This window comes from Ostrinia nubilalis, chromosome 18 (genome assembly GCF_963855985.1).
Source record: "Ostrinia nubilalis chromosome 18, ilOstNubi1.1, whole genome shotgun sequence".
Lineage (NCBI taxonomy): Eukaryota > Metazoa > Arthropoda > Insecta > Lepidoptera > Crambidae > Ostrinia > Ostrinia nubilalis.
The window spans coordinates 7,630,528-7,653,121 of NC_087105.1; the positions used below are offsets into that span (position 1 = coordinate 7,630,528).

The 22,594-nt window shown below is 36.3% G+C and overlaps 4 protein-coding genes across 5 annotated transcripts; 2 read left to right on the forward strand and 2 right to left on the reverse strand.

Annotated features, from left to right (window-relative positions):
• Positions 1-2,756: 2,756 nt before the first annotated feature.
• On the forward strand, positions 2,757-3,878 carry LOC135080402 (trafficking protein particle complex subunit 6b). The gene is made up of 3 exons (XM_063975045.1): positions 2,757-3,029; positions 3,115-3,378; positions 3,598-3,878. The coding sequence occupies exons 1-3, from the start codon at positions 2,943-2,945 to the stop codon at positions 3,721-3,723; spliced, it is 477 nt and encodes a 158-aa protein (XP_063831115.1). The 5' UTR covers positions 2,757-2,942; the 3' UTR covers positions 3,724-3,878.
• A 377-nt stretch (positions 3,879-4,255) lies between these two features.
• LOC135080672 (DNA polymerase alpha subunit B) lies at positions 4,256-12,079 on the forward strand. 2 transcript variants are annotated; one of them, XM_063975366.1, is made up of 12 exons: positions 4,256-4,372; positions 4,503-4,734; positions 4,969-5,014; positions 7,346-7,419; positions 7,726-7,896; positions 8,019-8,142; positions 8,443-8,567; positions 8,727-8,875; positions 9,328-9,562; positions 10,040-10,243; positions 10,591-10,768; positions 11,918-12,079. In XM_063975366.1, the coding sequence occupies exons 1-12, from the start codon at positions 4,297-4,299 to the stop codon at positions 12,047-12,049; spliced, it is 1,746 nt and encodes a 581-aa protein (XP_063831436.1). In that variant the 5' UTR covers positions 4,256-4,296; the 3' UTR covers positions 12,050-12,079. The 2 variants fall into 2 exon arrangements, with proteins under 2 accessions (XP_063831436.1, XP_063831437.1); XM_063975367.1 differs by lacking the exon at positions 4,256-4,372 and having other exon boundaries at positions 4,644-4,734; positions 4,974-5,014.
• Positions 12,068-16,619, reverse strand: LOC135080673 (mitochondrial amidoxime-reducing component 1-like). The gene is made up of 8 exons (XM_063975368.1): positions 16,499-16,619; positions 15,769-15,985; positions 15,240-15,384; positions 15,071-15,165; positions 13,634-13,748; positions 13,173-13,378; positions 12,976-13,050; positions 12,068-12,759 (listed from the first exon to the last, which is right to left on the reverse strand). Exons 1-8 carry the CDS (start codon positions 16,509-16,511, stop codon positions 12,630-12,632), a joined length of 996 nt encoding a protein of 331 aa, XP_063831438.1. The 5' UTR covers positions 16,512-16,619; the 3' UTR covers positions 12,068-12,629.
• Positions 16,620-17,137: 518 nt separating this feature from the next.
• On the reverse strand, positions 17,138-19,757 carry LOC135080674 (mitochondrial amidoxime reducing component 2-like). The gene is made up of 8 exons (XM_063975369.1): positions 19,622-19,757; positions 18,841-19,066; positions 18,305-18,449; positions 18,118-18,212; positions 17,929-18,040; positions 17,639-17,847; positions 17,480-17,554; positions 17,138-17,366 (listed from the first exon to the last, which is right to left on the reverse strand). The coding sequence occupies exons 1-8, from the start codon at positions 19,632-19,634 to the stop codon at positions 17,237-17,239; spliced, it is 1,005 nt and encodes a 334-aa protein (XP_063831439.1). The 5' UTR covers positions 19,635-19,757; the 3' UTR covers positions 17,138-17,236.
• Positions 19,758-22,594: the final 2,837 nt, after the last annotated feature.

Below are 22,594 nucleotides of genomic sequence, written 5' to 3' on the forward strand. Positions count from 1 at the left end.
ATTTTTTTATTTATGACTTTAATATTAATGAACATGAAGTACGAATGGCTAAACACATAAAGTATGGTATACATTTTATATCTTATCTGTATACTTATAACTTATCACTTCATTCAGAACTAGAAAACGATTCTAAGAACTCCACTTGCATTTCTTGTTCTTCAATAGATGATCAAAGAGGGAAAGTACTCTTAATACTGTAGATAGAAAATTTTACTGAAAGAAAACATTCCTTAATTTTTGAAAAAAAAAAGAGAACTGCATTCAAAGATTTTCGATTTTTTTTCGAAAATTCACTACTATACCATACAATTTTCTGTAACATTATCAAAATAATTTAAGATTTAATGGTTTTCCTTTCATTTGATTTATCAAGTTTGTTAGAGAGATTTCATCCTTATACTTAACCCTAACGATCGATGTAATAAAAATACAGGATGTAATTCCACCCTGTATAATATAAATCGCTCTTTCAGCATTTCAATTACTCAAACTAGCTTGATGAAATCTTTTTCAATTTTCTTTACATGGTCATAACTTTTTCACTATTCCTCTGCACCAATGTATGAAAATAAAACACCTGAAAACCCCGATAAAGCAGCTATTAGGTAAGAATAATTTAAAAATAAACATAACCCACCCTCCTTTTGACGCAGTTAGGTAATAAACTAAATGAATCAAAACATTTCACTCCAACTTACTGTCAACTCAACGACGCGCTTTAAAATCAAAGATTGAGTTTGAATTATGCCCTATTTTACAATACACATTGAAAACAATATGATTTGCTTGAGCTTTTTCGACTTTTTCACAAAAATAACAAATAGGCATGAAGAGATTACAAAATTTCTGCAGCGGCTGACAGATCTCTTGATTTACTTTGACAGGTGACAGTAAAGCCATAGACAATGGCCATATGAAAAACACACTTTTCCAATATTTTTGTTTGCCATGAGATTCTGGTACACCTATACTGGTCCGATTTGAAAAAATCTTTTTGTAATGGATAGCCCATTTATCAAGGATGGTTTTAGGTTACATAACTTCACCCTACAACCAAGGGATGGAGCAGCGACCACCCGACCATAATTCCAATATTGTCGTCTTTCTTCTGAGTTCATTTTTTTTTTTCTTTTAGCGAGAATGTAACACGGCACACTAAGCGACATGACATAACATGCATAGATTAGTCCAAAATGTGCGATAGATAGAATGATATCAAGAACATTTTTCGGATGAAAAGGTTAAAAACATGACTTTTCCTTCAGTCATAACTTTTTACTGACAGCATATTTTTGATTGCGGTTTGGTTATACTGAATCAGTATTTAGTAGACTATTTTACTACATAGTCTCGTTAGTGGTGGACATTTGGACCACACTCCATACATTTTTGGTCATTGTCCTTTTCCCATCCTCTTATGTCTTTTATGTGATTTTCACGTTTTGGCTATTGGGAGCAAAATAGGATGATGATGGTACACGAATGGGGAGAAAAATTGATAGAGGAGAGCGGCATCCCTAAATGTCAAAATCATCTGCTGTCAAAATTGACAGTTGCAATCAGTGGTGCCAGATTAGGCGAATTATCGCCATTTAGGCTACCTCTGAGGGTCAAATGGCGACCAAAAAATGCAAACGGCTACCAGTAGCCATTTAGGCTACCTAGAAAATAAGATCGGGCTATTTAGGCTACTTCAGGATTACCTTGGAAAAATAAATCATAACCTAGTATTCTGTAATTCAGTTAGTTTTTTAAAATGACCCCCTACCCCCTTTACTACTCTAAAAAGTCCAAACTCCGTACTAAATACGTCAATTTTTTTCTAAGTGTCAGCCCCATACAAATTACGTTCGAAAATTCGGTTATTCGGCTAAGTCCTGCACCCTCTTTGCTAAACCCTAACCGTACATAAATAATAATTTAATGATCAAAATCTGTTTACTTTACACATTACCGGTGGGCCAGCTGGTACTCTATCTATACAATGCCTAGGACTGCCTAGGTAAAGTATTTATTGAACAATAATATTTTATACATTGCCTACGGCCATTGTACAGGCATTGATTTTACACATTGACTATGGATTGTATAGAATTCCTAAATTTTATTAAATTGCCGCTAACACATACATTACGCACACACTTATACGCAATATAAATACACGATTTAAGAAAACAACATGGCCGCAATATAGGAAATGACAGGTTTTGTGTGTGTGTGTGTGTGCGTGTGTGTGCGTGTGTGTGTAGTTGTCAGCTGATTGCCTATATTGCAGCCATGTTGATTTCTTAAATCTTGTATGTACTCGGCACTAGTCAGGTAGTTAGTGACGTCACATAAAAATGTTGCCAGAATGAGTAGGCTGACCAAACATTATCTATCTCTTTTTTCATATGTCACCATGGGTAAGTTAGAAAGAGATAAACAGTGTTTGTCATTAATGTGTCGATTTGATATTATGTACTTTTGTATACTTACCTCAAAATGTTAGGCGAATTAGGCTACTTCAGGAAAAAAAAATATTAGGCGATTTAGGCTACTCGGTAGGAAAAATTAGGCGAATTGAGTTAGCTGATATCTGGCAACCCTGGTTGCAATGGCGACACAGTTCACACCAGTGGGTCTAGACAAAGTGCAAATTATAATCGCAAACCAGTCGAAAAGTGGTCGAAAAGCCCCTTTTTTGTATGGAGTTTTGACGGATTCGATTTTCGATTCGATCAAAAAGTGCGTTTTGTCTAAGGGGGCAGTTCACACAGTTTTCTTCATGTTCTTTCCACAGTTTTGTGTTTATGTATGTATTTTGGTATAATTGAAGACTTGTGTTAAAGACTAGCAAGCTTGAGATTCCTTCCACACAATTATGATTTACAGAAGAACGTATAAATTGTAAAATATAGTACACCTCTATAAACAAATCTTCAAGCTGTTTTTGAAGAATGGCTGATGATATTTTATTCGACTTATTGCATTCTGAAATAATAAACTATGCTCTGGAGCAATCGAAGGACAGCAACGATAAGAAGGTAATTATCGCAATGGGTATGGATGGGTTTTCATCTCTATGGATGATCAACATTCAATAAAATGTACAAAAATATTAACTTCCAGGAGGTGGATTTATCAGTTGTGGAATACATCGGTTTTGCTGCTGGTTATAAAATAATGGAGAGGCTGACTAGAGAATGGCCTAGATTTAAAGACGAACTTGATACCATGAAATTCATTTGTACTGATTTTTGGACATGCATTTATAAAAAGCAAATAGACAATCTGCGTACAAACCACCAGGGTGTTTATGTTTTGCAAGATAATGCATTTCGGTTTCTAACTAACTTCTCAAATGGTCATCAATACTTGGAATATGCTCCCAGGGTTAGTATTTTACTTGCTTTTTTTAAATATTGTTCTTAGTGGAAATGAGTAGAGTATACATCAACAAAATTGTTTTCATAAGTATAAAAAAAATGTTAGGGGCTCCTATCTAATCCTAAGTTCAGTTAAATTAACTTTATTGTTTTATACAGTTGTGCAAGTGTTATTATTTAAGCCAATTTTACAAACTATTTACTACATATTTTTTATTTGTTGCAGTATGTGGCCTACACATGTGGGCTCATAAGAGGAGGTTTGGCCAATCTTTGCATCAACAGTGTGGTCACAGCAGAGGTCCAGTCTATGCCATCATGTAAATTTCATATTCATGTTCAAAGATCATAGAAAAAAAAATTATTAGATAAATCTTTAAATACAAATAAATTATGTTTTAAAGATTTATTTATTTTGTTAAACTATAAGGTATCTTTTTAATTATTGCAAAATTTATTTACTTGTGTATAGCAAATTACAGAAAATAAACAACTTATCTATCACAAGACAAGAATCTTATTTTCTCTATCACTATTCAATTTCAAACCCTTAACTAAAACAAGACAAACTCTTGTCTCAACTCAAGGAGAAGTACTGTGTAGCGGAAATCGCTTTATCTATTTTAATATCTAAGGATTAACCCCCTTACTAATAAAACTTACACGCTTGTTGAACACAGTTGTACAGTGTTTTAAAGTGTCGTTTAGTATGAAAATGTCATTTTAAAACAGTGTTCAACAACAACAACTGTAACTTTTTATTAGTAAGGGGGTAAGACACAACACACCCTATTGAGATAAATATTGATTTCGCCATTTTGTTTCTATTTAATCTGTGATTCATTTTTCCGTTCATTCACTCACTCATTCATTCTTTTCACGTTTGAATGCCCTATTTTGTCCAGTCTTTTCAATTTTACAGAAAATGGCTTCCGAGGAGTTGGTGACTGAGCAATTTCAATTTCTTGGTATAGAAGTTCCAAGAGAAGTCATAGTAAAATGTAAGTTTTCAATCGGTCAATTGTAGATATCAATCATCACTTTATGCGCTACATAACTAATTTGTTTGTAAATTTTCTATCACCGAAAACTGAGTCTTCAAGGTTGTTTCACTAATCACTTTTTCTTTAGGTGTTAGTTTGTGTGAGGAATACGATGTCGACGCGGAAACCTTTATTGAACAATGGATGGCGTTCAGTTTGAATCAATTGAATGGTGCACCGCCTACTTTGGAAAGTTTAGAAACGCTTGCAAGAAAGGAATTTTCCAAACGAGCCGCCAACCGAACCAACGCGCCTGTCAAAGAAGCTACACATAGTGCCGGCACAGGATTGACAGTTTACGGAGCACCTGTTGCTCCTCAGTATCCTTTCAATTTGTGATTTCCCACGTGTGATTTAATTGGACTTAAAAACTTGTAGATCAAGTTCTTGGTAAAATTATGTGGGTAGCTGGTATGTTGTAATTACTAAAGATAAATTAGTAGCTTCGAACTCACTAATACCAAACAGTTTTAATCATGACAAGGAAATAACTCCCTCATAAATGGAGGTTTATGTACTATTATCAGTATCAAGTAATTAACCTTAATATTTAGGCCAGATAATGCAGTCCTGTCGAATTACATGTCTACGACTCCGAAGGTAAGCCTCAAACTTTTACTACCATATTAATTATTTTATCACCTGTAGAGTTGACTTACTAGTCCTTGTTTGTTTAAATGCATGTATTCCCTGAGCTAATAGTAGTTTAGTGTATTAAGTTATCTTGTTTTTAAATTATTAATGTTATGTGTTGATTCTGACATGAAGATCGTTTTTTAAATGTTATTTAAGTATACCTCCACAAATGAATTATATTTGATTAAAAATCTGTTTTTACCATTATTAAATACTTATTCATTCATTGGCAAAATTAATTAGGGTATAAAATGCAAATGGCCATTTGAACCATAGCAATACTGTTCTCGTCTGGATCCAATTATGTATAGCATGTGGCCAAGTTCCACTTGAGATTGTCATATTTTCCAAGTCAAATCATATTCAAAATGTTTTATGTATTTCATTAGATAGAATGAACTAATTATTAATTGGATATTCAGGCAGTTATTTATGTTTGTAAACTTAATTTAGATATACCTATTTAAATGAATAATAACTTGCCTGATTATCTTTGCACACCTAGTTTTTCTTTGAGCTGTGTATTTTTTTTACTAGAAATACTTTTATTTTGCTGCTTTTTTGAAGAATGATTGATGTATTTGATTTTAAGCCTATTTTTGTTTTATTTTTTGTATGTGATGGCATTTTAATTTTAGCTTTGTGGATGTAAAGAAGATTGAAGCTTGAAGTGTGCATCTGACAATGAATGGGTGTATGTCTAGAAGCACAGTACTCAATCTTGTGACTAGATCTACACTCATTGATTGCTGGTAGACCAATCGTCGGAGGAAGACTTGTTGAATACAGGAAATAACAATCCAAGACTCCCTATGTGACTGATTTTCATATATTTTTTCTTTTATAGTGACAACATGGAATCCGTCTGAGACTTGATGATATTTGTGGGCGAGTTTGCTTCTGGTGCATGTTTCTTTCACATCATGACTAGATCCATACTCGTCTGCAGCCATCAACTCAATCAACACTTACAGTCCATGGAACAGAAAAGTGGTAAAATGCATTGGACCAATGGAAAAATCCAGGATGACATATTAATACATGGTCATTGGACAGTGAATAATCCTCACATACATTCCTTGTGATTGGAGAACTGACTAAATTGAGTCACTAAGTGACACATTTTTTTTTTATAAATAGTATACTTTGTAACAATTTACTTCAATGTTGTAGGTATCTCAAAAAAGGGATAGATTATGTTATGTACTCCTTTTTATAAAAATATGTTTGACTTTGTTCAGGGTTCGAGGATATATATCAAGGGATATATATCAAGATATATATCGGATATATAGCCGGTTTTGATGATATATATCAACTTTTAAAATTTGTTAGTGTATTTGTACTTTTTGACATAATATGATTTTTATTTTTTTAGTTGATTTTGCCGTATTTTAAAGATATTTTATGTTTTTGCTTTATTTGTCTGATTTTAAGTTTTAAAAACATTAAAAACATCTTTATGTAACACATATGCAATAGTATTCATGAATAATACAATAAAATAATACTATAGCTTTCATACAAAATTGATATATATCAAAGTTGATATATATCGGATATATATCATAAATATCCGATATTTTGATATTTATAATAAATATCGGATATTTTCGAACCCTGACTTTGTTACTGCTGCTGCCATATCCCTTGATTAATACATATTTTATTATTATTATTTATTATGTAGAATTTCTTGTAACCCTATATTGTAGATCACAAGATCTAAGCAAAGATTACAGGAATATTATGATATAAACAATTATATCATAATATTAATGTGTATCTTTGCTTTCTTAAACTACCCTATTTTCGTTCTCACTAGTTTATTAATGTCGTCAGTATAAAATAAATGTAATGTTATCAGGTACTTCATGTTCAATATGTATAATCTCTAAAAATGGTTGGGTACCTACTAGGGTTTTTGCTTATGATTGTCTCAAGAAGGGTGAATGTTTCAGTAACACTGATACTATTATATGATACTAGTTTAGAACTATATTCTAAGCGCGTGGGTTCGTATCCCATTTTCGACAGTCTTTTTTCATCACTCTATCTGTGCCCTAAGCACGAATGACTCCTAATCATAATAATAATTATAGTAATCGTATTCCACGTCATGTCTGTAGCTGCGTTGTCTTGGTTTTAATACAATACAAACGATTACCATACCATAACGATATTTATTCGTGCTTCTGGTGCTGTTTACCTTCGATTCCTCGACAGTTCCACACCCTGTATAAGTTGTCTTCGCATCAAATAATTAGGTTGATTTGGAAATGCGTGTAATTTCAGAGAGTGAAAAAAGAACCCGATGCAACTCCTTTGCATCAAGTTGAACTTGGCCCTGCCACATACTCTCCAAATGTGTAAGTAATCACACAGACATATAAATGATCATTTGATTACGTAATCTTTAATACCGAATACTTGACTTTATCCTCATTGTAGTTGTAGATGAATAAGTTTGTTTCAAAATAGGATTTTCATTCGTCAGGTTTGTCGCGACTGCTCTGTAATTTTTGATTCACAAATAACTTGAAAGAAAGCGCATACTTTAAGTAGGCAAGTGATTATTAGGATTAAAGTGAATTGTCAATAGTACGTTGAGAGGAGAGTCTTGTTGCGTATGAGATAGTTATGTATCTCTTTTTGACTGTCTTATTTTATTTCAGTGACCGCTCTGCTAAGTATGCCTCACGAACAAACCCCGGTTCAGTTGTGCATTCGTATGGTGATGAAAATTTGCTGCAAATCATTAGCCAACAAAATAACCAAGCTGATATCTTGAACCTAAATATTACTCAAATACCCAATGATGAAGGAGAATTATATACAAAGTCTATGTAAGTTAATATAAAGAATATTGGCTTCAACATTTCTTAAAAAACTTACATTTTGTTAAGTGATGAGCCTCACATATTTTTAACTAATTTGGGTGATCAATGATCATGTTTTTGTTGAACAGGTTCGGTTTTGAGTTGCTACACGAAAAAGCCAGTACATTCGACAATCACATAAGCTACACATCCAAATGTATAATGAAAAAGGCTGGCTTATCAGGCCCTTCGTCTGTTAGGCATAAGACACAGGTAAGCACGTAGTTAGTTGCTCAAATATAAATGCCACATAACTTATCCGAAAGTGATTTAGAAAAACCTATTTCCACCAGACGCCTTAATCAGCCTAGACAAAATAACATTCGTAACAAATTCAATTTTGCGATCGCTTCACAAACAAAGCGAAGTAAGTAGCTACGACTGTGTATTAAAAAGACGGGAGCTTTCGAAAAACGTGACAATAGATTTCTAAATACATTTTTTACGAATTTCTAACAATGTCTAGGAGGCGAGGGTAGGTTAAGATTATATCCTATTTTTTAAATTTTACAGACAGAAGTAGTGGTGGCAGGCCGAATAGAATGCGACGCAGATGCGCGACTCAATCCCAAATGCGTGGTGCTCCAAGGCACGTGGGAAGATTCTTTGAGCCAGGCAGTACCTGTTGACATAGACAAGTAAGGCAGCGGTAATTTTGCAGTTAATTTTATCGGTTTTTATAAACATAAAAGGCCTTCAGCTAAAAACGTTACTTTTAAAGTTCCAAATTGAAGTATGTATGAAGTAAGAAGTTATTATTTCTTTTATTTTATTTTGCAATTTTGTTTGATTTCTAGTTTGAAACAGTATTCACTTTTCCCGGGACAAGTTGTAGTGATGAAAGGCATCAACCCGCGGGGAGACAAATTTATTGCACACGAAGTATTTTGCGACGCGTCTCAACCGATACCAGACCACAAAGCTGATATTATGAATTGTTTACAAGGTATTTGAGGTCTTATGTTATTTTTGCTTAAGGCCTATTCAAACCTGAGCGATATTCGCAGCCGCTGTGGGTAGAGGTACATACCGCGCGGGTTTCGCTCAGGTATTTAGTATCAAGTATCGCGGCTAGAGCGACCTGAGCGATATTCGCTGCCGCTGTGGGTAGAGGTACATACCACGCGGTAGCGAATACCGGTCTGAACAGTATTATTATCGCATACCCACTGGGTTTTCTCTGCCGCAGACGGTAGCGAATACCGCTTAGGTCTGAATAGGCCTTTAGATACAAAATGTACAGTCGAAACAGCCTATGCAAAATAGCCTATATTACAAAGATATAAGATGCCACTGTGTTTTCCTTGATATTTTGTCGTCCGTATCTTGTTCTACTATACAGACAAGGTAAATAGCTCATCAAGACCAGTTGACAGATTTGTCTTTTTCTTTATTTAGGTACGATGTCAATGTTAGTAGTGGCCGGTCCATACACGACATCGGACAATATGAACTACGAGCCTCTGAAAGACTTGGTCACGTACATCAGCTCACACAGGCCGCACGTCGTCATAATGACCGGCCCGTTCATGGACAGCGACCATTCCAAGGTCAAAGACAACTCCATGGCTGAAACGTATAAATCCTTCTTTGATAAATTGGTCGACAGCTTAGGCGAACTTAGTTCTAGCAGGTAAGATATAATTGTGCAGAATGTTTAGTATTTTTCTCGTTTGATTTCTATCTGTTATGTTCACTGCTGTTATAGATCATTTCATCCACAAAGACTCGCCCACCAAGTTTTGGTTGAGGGATGACCGGGGTGCGGTAAGTTTGATCCGAGCGTCATTGTTGTAGTGTGCGTATGCGCTCATGGATTAACGATAACACTAAAACATTAGCGGAAGAATGGTGGGGCGCGTCTTTGTGCATGAATCGATCTATACAATAAATTGATCACCCACTACATTAATAAAGAGTCTCTTATAGCGCGATCTGTTTACTTCATTTGGGCCTAAGATTTTTTTGTCCAAATGTAAGCTCAAGTCCTTCATAGGTCCATCTGAAGATATGTAGTGGCGTTCTATCCGCCTAGTTTCTTCAGTTAATTAAGAGTCAATAGTGTAAGGACACTGAACAAGTGAACTTACATGGCGATTTTTATTTGCAGTCCCTATACCCGCATTTACATCGTGTCAAGCCTGAAGGACGCGTTTCACGTGAACATCTACCCCACGCCGCCGTACTCCAGCCGGCGGAAGCACGCCAACATCCATTTCTTGCCGGACCCATGCACGCTCAGCATCAGCGGAATTGTTGTCGGCGTCACCAGCACCGATGTACTCATGCACGTTAGCCAGGAGGAGATATCGGCGTAAGTTTTTATGCAACGTATGATATAAAGAGGTCGAAGTTTAAAAACCCAATGGAACATTGATTTGAGACACGCCTTATTTTCGTTAACCTTATTATTCGCTAAAGAATATATTTTGCTGTACTAAATACACATTGTGTAGGTTACACGGTAGTCTTAGTTAATGGCAATTTGATAAGCTTCCAACGCACAGAAATGTAGTCATTTCCGCAGTCACTTATGATACGAAAGCATCGTTGACCGCACGCACCTCAATCAAGACTACATTTTTGTTGGAAAACACACTTATTACAACTACTTAAGGTGCCACAGGGTTTTGCTTGATATGCCTTTGTTTTTATTATCAGGGGCGTGAGCGGCGATCGGTTGTCGCGTCTAGCGGGCCACGTGGCCATGCAGCAGACGTACTACCCTCTGGCGGGCGGCGCGGTCCCGCGGGACGCCGCGCTGTGGGCGGCGCACGCGCAACTACCCTCCACGCCGCATGTACTGGTGCTGCCATCTACCTTCCGATATTTCGTCAAGGTGAGTCGATTTCAGATGCTAGATTGCCTATAGTGGTGACCTCTGTCGACGTTATCGCTTGGGCAGCGCACGCGCAGTTAGGGGGCGTCCATTAATTACGTGAGACTTTTAGGGGGACTTACTTCATCTCACGTGGGGGAGAGGGGGGGTGTCGAGAAATATCACACCAAACAAAGTAAATCCTCCGTCTGCATTTGTGAACACAGGCCATCTACCTGGTTTGCTACCAATGCTTGAATATTAACTAAATGTAATGATTTCTAATGGTTTTATCATTTCAGTTCATTTTTTTTCGCAGCTCGGGTTTTTTTATAAAATCTAATATTTTCGAAGCATGGATTAATCTCCACACGTCTTGGCCACATATCTTGTGCTGCCACTTCGTCTAGGTGAGACGAAAGCTTGTGTTAAGAGAGACGAAAGCGTTGACTTCTGTCGAGGTACTCGAGGTTGTGTGTGATTACGTGAACAATCATTAGTCTTACTGCCCGCCACGCTGCACCTACTAGTGCTGCCATCTACTTTCCACTACTTCGTCAATTAAGCTGATTTCGGGTAACAGATTGCATAGAGAGCCAAAATCACCGACGTGACGCAGCCAGAACGCGCGGACAGAAGCGTTTTATAACCTTACTCACTATTGGCTGATTTACACTTTGATTAGTGTGAGTGCAGGTGAGTACTGCGAGTGCAGGTGTGAAGTGTGAGTTGTGTCCAATTCAATGCGAGTGCAAGTGATAAGTGGGAGGGCAGGTGTGTAGTGCGCGTAGTGCTGCGAGTACTGCGAGTCTGTCCAGACGTGTTTAGTGGCAGGCACGCTGCGAGTGAGGGGGAAGGGAGGGCGTGCGGGACGAGGCTACTCGCAAAAAAATAGAACACGCTTCTATTCACTTTACTACACAGCCAACTAATCAGTTGCTGTCCACACCTAGTCACTAATCACCTGCACTCACACTAATCAAAGTGTAAATCAGCCTTATAATATGGACGCAATGGCGCGTTTCATATGTTTGATAGTTCGCGCCTGTCGTCGCTACCGCGCTAGGCCCACAGTGTGGACGCTAACACCCGTTTCCTGTTTATTTAATTTGGCCTTATTTCAGAATTATCAAGCTGTAACATTGTTAATTAAATATCATTTTGTTCCAGGACGTGAATGGTTGCGTGGTGGTGAACCCCGAACACCTGACGAAGGGATCCGGCGGCGGCACCTTCGCGCGACTGCTCATCTCAGCCGCTGGAGACACAAAGAACATCGCCGCGCAGATCTTACGCATTTAACGGTACAATAAACTCATGTTTACACAACAAAACGCTTTTATTTATTAGAGATTATGAGCTAAAATGTAACAACCCTTGACAGAGCTTAAAACTAATTCTTATGATCAGATAAGATATTCAATTCGAGTGTAAAAAGTTTACTTTGACTAACTTTTATATTTAATTCGGTCACGTGACTAATAATGCTTTAGGCTGGTTTCAGTGTCACGCGGACTGTCAGTGCGGATCGCTCCGCACAGCCGATCTGTATGTACTGCTAGGGAGCGGATTGGCCGTGCGGAGCGGGTCCGCACCGGACGGTCCGCGTGACACTAAAACAGCCTTAATAAAAGAATGTAAGTAGCGATGCGCACACTGTGCCTATGTACAGAACAATAGAGAAATATTTTGATACATAAAAAGAAGTATTAACTATTCCTATTATTAGGATTGATTATAAAGTAATTACATATTTGAATTTTCGATAGAGTTAATTGAAAATTAAACTGGTTTCAGGGGCGAAATTAAGTCCTATACAAAAGTTAAATCTTTGGATTGATTTTGCACAGCGAACTATCCAATTTTATCTTTACATTTACCCTTATGCTACATAAATGGGGTCATTTAGTGTGATGGTTCCACCGGAGGCTGACCGGAGCGACATCTGCAAGCCCATACGCGGAGAAGTGCCCATCACCTTTCGCATCTTCTCTCCTTCCATTAAACGATAGCTGGAAATAACATTTTGTCAAATGTTTATTTTCAAACGTAAAGAAACGTAGAATACTACATGAGCTCATGTCAGAGCTAGAAAAGTTCGAATAACAAAATATGAGCGTTTATCTTACGGAACACTTCTACTTCAGAAACAACTTTATATTAGTAAATTGCATATTAATTGGTAGGAGAATCTTATACCCCGTCACACCCAAACTCAAATAATTTACCTTCTCAAAGTTTTCAACGGCTCACTATCGGGGTGACGCGCTCCAGTTTCAGGGTCCATGGTAGTAATGGCGCATCTGTGACCGTGAAAACATAATTAAGAAATTAGAACATTTATACAAGTACAGTAGTATTTATAAAATAAATGATTAATGACTTTTCAACATCCTATGACCATTTCACTTCAAACTTCTTTTACCTTGTGCATGGCATAACTATTTCGAATACGTTTTCGCCAATCTTGACGAACTTCCAGTTGTCCTCGTCGTAAGGCTTTGCCCCGGAGAGCACGAAGTTGGGCCTGAACTGACGCGGGGTGATTTCCAATTCCCCCACGCGGGAATTCAAGTCTTGTACTGATGCTTCGTTTATCAAGTTGAAAGACGTGTCGTCGCCTAATGCTCCCTGAAATTTAAATTAAAGATAACATAAAGGTTAGGGGGGTCTGATGCAGAATAAATGCACTTTCACATACTAATTGAAAACTGTAGTGTTTGTTTGTATGATATTTAATTTTAGTATAGAAAAGTACGCATTTTGCGAAGTTTTCGGCAAACCCATGTGGGAGATCCTCGTATTAATAAATATAGATTATTATTATGTTGATTTATGGAATATCAGCTTATTTAGTTCCTAAATTAAACTTGTTATATTATTTACCGTATCATTTTTGGTGAATTTGAAAACTTTTACTCTGGGATCCTTCGGAGGGTCCCGACAGTTTTGTGAGGCGTAGTAAGCCAGACGATAAGTGCTTGAAGGACGATTGATCAATCTGTAATTCAAGCAAAGGTCAACGATAAGTAGGTATGCTTACAAACAACACTATGTTAGTTATTACAAGCTTTTATTTACTTTCACATGTCTTTTTTAATCTTGCTTTTAAAAGGTTGAGCGGTCCGGGAGTACCAAAGGGGGTCCATTAAAATAACACTTAATTTTTTTTTTTCGAAAATAGCAAATAACATAGTGATCAAAAAAAGATAGACTGATTTTTAAAAATTTTTGAAAAAAAATTAGGTTTTCTGACACTTAGAAAAATTTTGACGACTTTAGTATGGAGTTTAGACAGCCGAATTTTCGAGCGTAATTTGTATGGAGCTGGGACTTGTAATATTTTTCGCTTTTCACTTAGTGTAGCAAGGGGGGTCTGAGAACATAGCCGAATTTTCGAAGGCATTTTGTATGGAGCCGAGACTTGTAAAAATTTTCGCAAATTGTTTACGCTGCGCGTCGTAATGCGATGGCTTAATTCGGATTTCCTCGTCTCCGGCGCTGCGGGATGAGCAGCCTCTTCGCTCTTACGTAACAAGGCGTAATCACCCACGCTCGCCTCCGCAGCTTCGGCTTGCTGGTCGCCGGTCGCACGGGTGACTACGCCTTGTTACAGTGGGCGGAGGCTGCTCACCCTCCGCGCCTCCGGCTTTGGAATTACACTCTAGTATCGGGCAGACAAGTACCACGGCCAAAGGACCACGGCGAGTCGGGGTAAACGCAATTGGATAATGGTCTTTCATACATAGATTAATAGACTAGAAAACTGCAAATATCTCAGTAACGGTGCGTCGGATCGAAAAAATAATGGAATTTTGAACCCCCTTAAGAGCCCCGTCCGGCACCTAGGCCCATAATATTCCGACCTCAAAAAACGGTCAAGTGTGAGTCGGACATCATCATCATCATCATTTCAGCCATAGGACGTCCACTGCTGAACATAGGCCTCCCCCAATGACTTCCACATCGCACATAAATTTGCGAAAATTTTACAAGTCTCGGCTCTATACAAAATGCCTTTGAAAATTCGGCTATATTCTCAGACCCCCCTTGCTACACTAAGTGAAAGCGAAAAATATTACAAGTCCCAGCTCCATACAAAACACGATCAAAAATTCGGCTAAGTCTAAACTCCATACTAAAGCCGTCGAAATTTTTCTAAGTGTCGGCGCCATACAAATTACGCTCGAAAATTCGGCTATGTCTCGGACCCCCTTTGCTATACCCTAACCGGTTGGAGCTCATCTGATAAAGTTTCATTATGTTAATTAACGACAATTTGTCAACTTGTAAACATATACATAGGTAATAGGTGTTTATTACTTGGTAAACCATGCACTAGCATCGTCTCCACAGTCGTATACCGGCACTTCAATTCCCCAAACGGTTGCAGTTTTGGATTTCTGATTTGCGATCACCTAAAAGCACATTTTATTCATTAGTTAACATTTGTCATTAATTAATTGTTTTTAATGGTAAATGACATTTGTACCTCTGCTAAATCCACATCTATGGAATCGGCTCCATCGCGGCTTAGGGTAAGTACGGAATTATTAATTGTAGGTTTCACTAAATAAAGTTCAGGAAAGGCTCTCGCCGTAATAAAGTTGTTTGCGTCGTCTATCACCATTAAAACCCTGTAAATAAAAGATTTTATTTTTACATGGAATGATAAACAGAGGAAAGATGTAAAGAATAACTAGGTACTGCAATAATATAACTGCCGAGGTTAAGGCGTTATCTATAGAAGGTAAATAAAACACGACTGTTTAAATTGACTTGTTGTTGAGTTAGCGATTGTCGAAGCCTCTGGAGAATTATTTCTTTTCTTTTTGGTCTCATAAGTCATGACTACTGTAAGTATTACATTTTTATTTATTCGCTTCAGCGTTTTGTCCTATATGACTTGATCCCGGATTGAGTAGGGCGCACGCCGCTTTTCTGAAGTTTGCAGAAAATATACAAAGGGCGCTTGTTCTGTAGGCGTTTACGACACGTGATACTGTGATCTAGATACTCGCCTGTCCCTCAGCCATCCTTTCTTCAGCCCTATAATTGTGCACTCGACTTGTTCAATTTTCACCGGTTGACAGGACTTGACGGGGTACACGTAGATGTCCTTAAGTGTGCCGACCTGGGTCCACTGCTCTGGGATACGGTGTTGCGACTGCTGATACAGCCGATAGGCGCAGTACGCGCCGCCTATCACTCCTACAGCAGTCGCGGCTGCATAGGGAGCTAAAACAATGAATGAAAACGATTCAGAATGTACTACTTATGTTGAGCGAGCTACCCGGCTACCCATCTAGCATAGTAGAACAGCTAAATCATAGAGAAAAGTAATACATAGGAAACTAAATATGATAAACAAAATTAGGTCAAAATGCCCCCTAGCCATATACACGCATGAACCCTGGTCGGTTCAAGGTTGAAATTTGAATTTTAAATATTTGATTTTAGGTATTCCTTTAATATTTCCTAACAATTTAATTTACTAGTTTATGGTCATGGGCAAAAATCAATAATTAATCAATAGTAGATCAAACAAAAACGAGCAGGTAAGTAAATGCAAACTTAATTTATTTTGTTTGATGCTTATTGAGTTGACACTCCAAGCACACACCGAGTCTTTGAGATAATAAATACGAATGTAAACACAATTGATTCAAGGTTATGTGTGTCGCAGGTCTGAAAGTCATATAGTTGTATTTGTGACCATATTATGCGTGTAATATTGTATTAAAAACTTACCGACGTTCGGCATAGTAATAGATTTGAGAAGAATAGGAAAATAAAACCGAATCGGATCACTCGCCCAAACGACAACTAATCGCCTCGCGCATTGATGCCGGAATATTCAGTCCCAACTCCCACTCCTCAGACTATCATTGCTATCATTGCCTATACACATACGATCCTATATGTAACCGGCGAGTAGGTATTATTGATAAAATTAGTATGGACGACACCTTTATCAACGTCGGTCTTCGTGTTGTTAAGTGCGTATTATCGAAGTGTGGTTAAAGACACTTTATTTCTCATAATGAATACTGAGAAACTTACATTTTAAGTACAAAAATACATTTTTATGAGCAACATGATAATGAGCTTCGCTAAAAATGTTTAAATTAATCTATACATTTTTTCATATTTTATCAGTTTCTATGCAATAAGAATAGTAGACTGTTCAAAAGAGAAAAAAGGTCATTAGTTCATCCCCGTAGGACCAACCCTCTGCCCTCGAATTTTCGCAAATCTATGCTGCCATCGTCTAGCTAGATGATGTCGAACCAAGGCGTAAAGGTCATGTAGCCCACCCTCGTAGGACCAACCCCCTTCTAGACCCACCTTACATAACTTAAGTAGGAACAATTATTAACAACTTGAATAATGTTTCAATGTTTATTTAGTACATTATTTGTATCAAAAATAAATCATTTAAAATATCTTTAAAATATTTTTTCTTTGACTTAAGAACAGTGTTATTTCCTAAGCAACATAAATGGGATCATTGATGGAGACCACCCCTCCTGGAGCCGATCGTAGCGCCATTTGCAGTCCCATTCGAGGAGAGGACCCTGCTGTTTTGCGAACCAATGGGTCTTCAATCTGCCTGTAACTGCAATAAGAAAAAATATTGTTTAGGAAGTTATTAGTAGAGATGTAATTACAAATTTGTACATCTTATTTATTGGTTCTCAAATCAGTATCGATCCTTTTTGATGATTTTACCTCTTCAATGTTTCTAAAGGTTCCGTCTTCGAGTTACGAACGCCCGTTTCTGGGTCAACTGTAGTCAGTATGCATCTGAAAGCAGTTTTTAGTATTAAAAAATTGGTCCTTCGAGCCGGATCAAATTAAAAACTTACTGAAAAACAATTGTTTGAATACCTAGTGCACGGTTTGATTATTTCGAATACATTTTCTCCGATTTTAACAAACTTCCAGTTGTCTTCCTCGTAGGCCTTGGCTGTACCAGACAGTACAAAATTAGGCCTAAAGTTTCTATGTGTGACCTGACATTCGGACAAGCGAGTGTTCAGTTCGTCTACTGAAGCTTCGTTGATCAGGTTGAATGGAACTTCATCTGGTAACGCGCCCTAGGACAAATAGAAAAAAAAACAGAGAATATTAGAGTCGAATCAAGTTACATTACTGCTTACATTTTACCTTCTACTTACCGTATCATTTTTCGTGAACTTGTAGATTTTGTTGGTAGTGCTTCTCAGGCTGCGACTGTTTTGAGAGGCGTAATACACCAAACGGTAATTGGTTGTAGTTCTATCGATTAGTCTGAAAAAATACACGAAATTTAGTTCCTTTCAACCAGTTTTTTTTTAAAACTTCTGTGTGCTGAAAAACTATCTTACCTAGAAAGCCATTCACTGGCTTCCCAGCCGCAGTCGCGGACTGGTACTTCTACGCCCCACACAAACGCAGACTTTGGTTCTTTCAAAGCATTTACCTATAAATAAGTAAAAAAGGTAAAAATAACATCGTTAGCTACAATTTTTACATAGGTAGCATTCTACGATATATTAATGTAATCTTACTTACTTCAGCTAAGTTAACGTGCAAAGGTTCCATGTCAACATGGGTCAACGTTAGCACGGAATTTCTTACGTTGGTCTTTATTAAAAGCAGCTCAGGACAAGCTCTAGCTGTAAGGAAATTATTCTTCTCATCCACTATCATCAATATTCTGTAAAGAAAAGAAAAGTCAGGTGAGATACAGGCCAAGAGCTTCCTCGTTGTGGATAAAAAAAAAAAAAAAAAAAAAAAAAAAAAAAAAAAAAAAAAAAAGTATATCTTAATTAGGTACACAATTATTTACGTAAGTGCTAACTGCTAAGTAGGTACTCAATAACTTAAATGAACTGAATTTGAATTACTGAAAACTGAAAACACTTGTGTTTTGGTGGTAGGTACCTATGTGTGTAAAACAAACTGTGAAATCGTCTATTGATACTGCTCATTAATTAAAGATAACAAAACGACCTAAAAAAACATGCCTTCGCAATGTCCTATAGTAAAGTCTACTAAGTAATCAGTTAACATCGTCGAAAATTCATTTTTATCTGTTCCCTTCTTACCTATCTCTTAGCCAACCATCCCTCAATCCTAAAATGGTGCATTCTGCAGTGTTCAATATTACGGGTGCACACGATTTGACGGGATACGCGTACATGTTCTTCAGGGTACCAACTTGAGTCCACTCTTGTGGAAGCTTGGGTTTGCGGATTTCTTGGTACGCGCGGAAAGCGCAGTATGCACCACCTACCACGCCTGCTACTGCTACGGCTGCTGTTACATACTGCGCTAAAAAAATCATAATAATAATTAAATAAATAAGTAATTTATTGCCTTCGAACCATTATACATTAAGTGTAGTTTTTTTAACATTCTAGCTAACATACGCCCTATATTGTGCCATTTTGCTTTCTCGTTTATTATCTTGATACCAAAATAAATAAAAGTTAATCTCTCTTTTTTAAACTTAGGGCATAGTTTTTAAAAACTAAAATAGGTAAGTAGGTACTCAGTGAGTTCATGCAGGACTTCAGACATTATTAACTAGGTCTAGTGAAAACCCTGTGGATATATTTCCTACCTCTACCTTAATTTAGCACTAGTAATTGTTTATTTAATTAAAATTAATTAGTACTTTTAAAATATTCAGTTTAATACCTACTTCAGGACTTAACAGAAATCAGAAGGCATACCTACTTACTTACACTTTTAGTATTATGTAGACCCTGATATTAGGATAGTGACCGAGAGAGTTATTTACCATAATATACCACTTACTTAATACATTTTTATAGTTTTTTGTGGGTAGTTAATAATAATTTATGATTTAATAATATTTCTTACCCTGGTTTGTCATTTTTACTAAGTACTTAGAAGTTATTTAGAACACTTTTTATCAAAATGTGATAATGGATCTCATAAATACAAACGAGACGGGTTCGCTACGCAGAACCGCAATCTAACTAAGCGCCAGATGGAAGAAAAGCGTGTCGCGCGGTTGTCGAGGCGAATCGTTGCGTCGAATGATTACGTAACCTATGTTTACGATCCCAAATTAATATGTAATGAAATAATCCATGATGGTTTGCGTAAATAAGAGCCTGTATCATTTTTATTTAACTAAACGTGTTTATTTGAATTTTAATTCATACCGTTATTTGTATCTATCCGAACCGATACATACCTCTCTATAATCTGTAAATCTACCGTTGTCGTCAATCGTCATGACAGATGTCAACAACGTCATTAAGTTATGTCAACGTGTCGTGGTTTTAGGGATTTTTGTAAATGGTTTAGTAGCGATAAAATGTGCTATTAATATATAAATTTGTTTAATTATTCATCTAAGACTTATGCCACTTAACAAATTATATTCATAAAAGTATAAATATGGTCCTGTTGGGAAACGATGAGGTATTAAGAAATGATATTTTTGCATGCTGAACTTACTACAGATTTTTGCATGTAAAACTTATATTTTCTAATAATTATGTTATTTCAGTTTTTAGCAGAGCTCACAAAACTATTCCAGAAAGCTCGTGGTGAAGGTTCAGTAACTATGACAATGAAAAGATGTAAGTAATAACATCTTTTAGGTACCTACTCTTTTTCATCATTATAGATTGCTTATTCATAATGTAAAATGTTTCAGATGATGGGCGAACGAAACCACAGCCGCGAGATGGGACGCCAGCTGTAAAAAATCCTAGTTACAAATGTTTGATAAGAGCACAATTTAGAAACAATAAAATCTCAACAGTTATTGAACAAAGGGATGTGGAGAAATTCAGCACAGCATATTCAAATCTTCTCAAAATGAGCGTAAATGGATTAAAACGTTTGAAGAAGCCCAAGAAAAAGGCTATGGCTACTCAGTAAAACGGAAAATCGTCAAGGCAATGTGTCAAGACTGTAATATGTGACCTAGTGTTCGAACATAATTGATATATCAGTGTACCACCGTGATATCCTGGCGCGTAGGACGAAGTCCATTGAACTGTGCTCTTCTCTCAAAGTGAGATGTTGAAGAGTTGGGAGTCGATCTTACAGTTGCTAGTGATTTAAATACAGTTTAGTCATTGACCATCTGTCCAATGCAACTAATTTTATATACATGCTTAAGTTAAAGTTTTCAAATAAACGTGAATTTACTATAAAATGTATGCTTTTGTAATGATTTATGCAAAAGACAGGTAGTTTAGGGCAATTCCCCTGATGTAAGATATCAAGCATAGAATAGAGCCCTAGACCACATACATGCTAACTGAGAAAAATGAAAAAAGGAAGATTTATATTTATATTTTTATTAAATTCAGCTTATGACAGAAATCAACATAATTACAGTATTTTATAAACAATAACATAATAACTATACAATATCACATAATGAGACCAGTATGAAAAAGATCAAACAATTGCAACAACTTTACTGTTATTGGCTGGTACAGCTTTAATATTAATGTGAAATAATTAAAATTACATAATTATAAAAGCAAATGGTCACACAGACCAAACAGAATTTTGAAACATTCTTGTATAAACAGAGTATAGTTATGTATCTTAGTTTCATGTTTATATAACAAGGTAAATCCATATATTAAATAACAAAATAACATAGGCTATTTATAAAAATAATTTTAGAAGGATATGCTATCAAACATACATGACAAATTCAAAGAATTAAGCTTAACCAGAATGTTGATAAGTAAATAAGTGAAAAATAAGTCAAGAAAAATGATGAAAATTGACAATATTTTAAGAATATATTAAAATTTGGCAAAAAGTTGTAAAAGCTACACAGGAATATAAACTTAATACAAAGAAAGAAAGTTGAAAATTATGTATTTATTTTAAAAACAAGCTGGTCAGTATACATCTAAACTTTGAAATAGTAATTTAATATCATAATCCATCACAATCAAGTTCATCCTTATTTTCCAGCACCGTTTCCAATAATTTATTGCACTTACAACATGTTTACACACATAACAAAGTAATAACCAAATGAAATCAATAATATTTTAATAAAAAGGAAGAGCTTTGCTTTAGGAATCTTATTCCTGCTATATAAATTAATGGTAATAATAAAAAGTGCAATAAAATAATGATTTGTCAATCTCTATCTACTCTCTATTCTCATATAAAATTAGAAAAATGCTATGCATACATTATTTATGTAAAAGTTTTTTTTACAATCTTTAATTTCTATCAAATTAGTCAGTTTATTAGTTTTTTTTACACTTAAAATGTCTTGACTGCTGATAAACTATGCTCTAATTTATAAATATTTATTTATGGAATTTTATAGAATTCCAGAGGAAAGATCGTAATTTGGATTCGTCCATAGTAATGTGTTTACATTTTCGTGGCAAAGCCAATCGTCAAGCAACTTTTCAAGCCTATGCCTAAATTCAGTCTTAACATCGTTCCTAAATGATAAGAGACTTATCTTTGCTTTGCCCGCCTTGGCGATAAAGTTGGTTGTTTGATTCGGTCTGGCAAATTGACAGACAGATGAGCCATGTACAAGTATTTAATTGCATCAAGTATAGTTGGAATAATAAGATATTATCTCGAATTTTACGCGCCTTTCCCATCTAATTTTTAAAATTTGGTTTCATAAATGCGTATCGGAAATGTTAAGGGGCCTAACCGAACGACATAATATTTCGTTATCATACTCATACGTATTTGTTTGACAGTTGAGCTACCGTAAGATTCTAAATCGTGTGGCTGGAGTGTGGTCTAGCGCGCAGCTACAGCGGCTGGCGGGACGTGAGGCGCTTGAGGCAGGCGTTGTGCACCTGTGGCCTAATT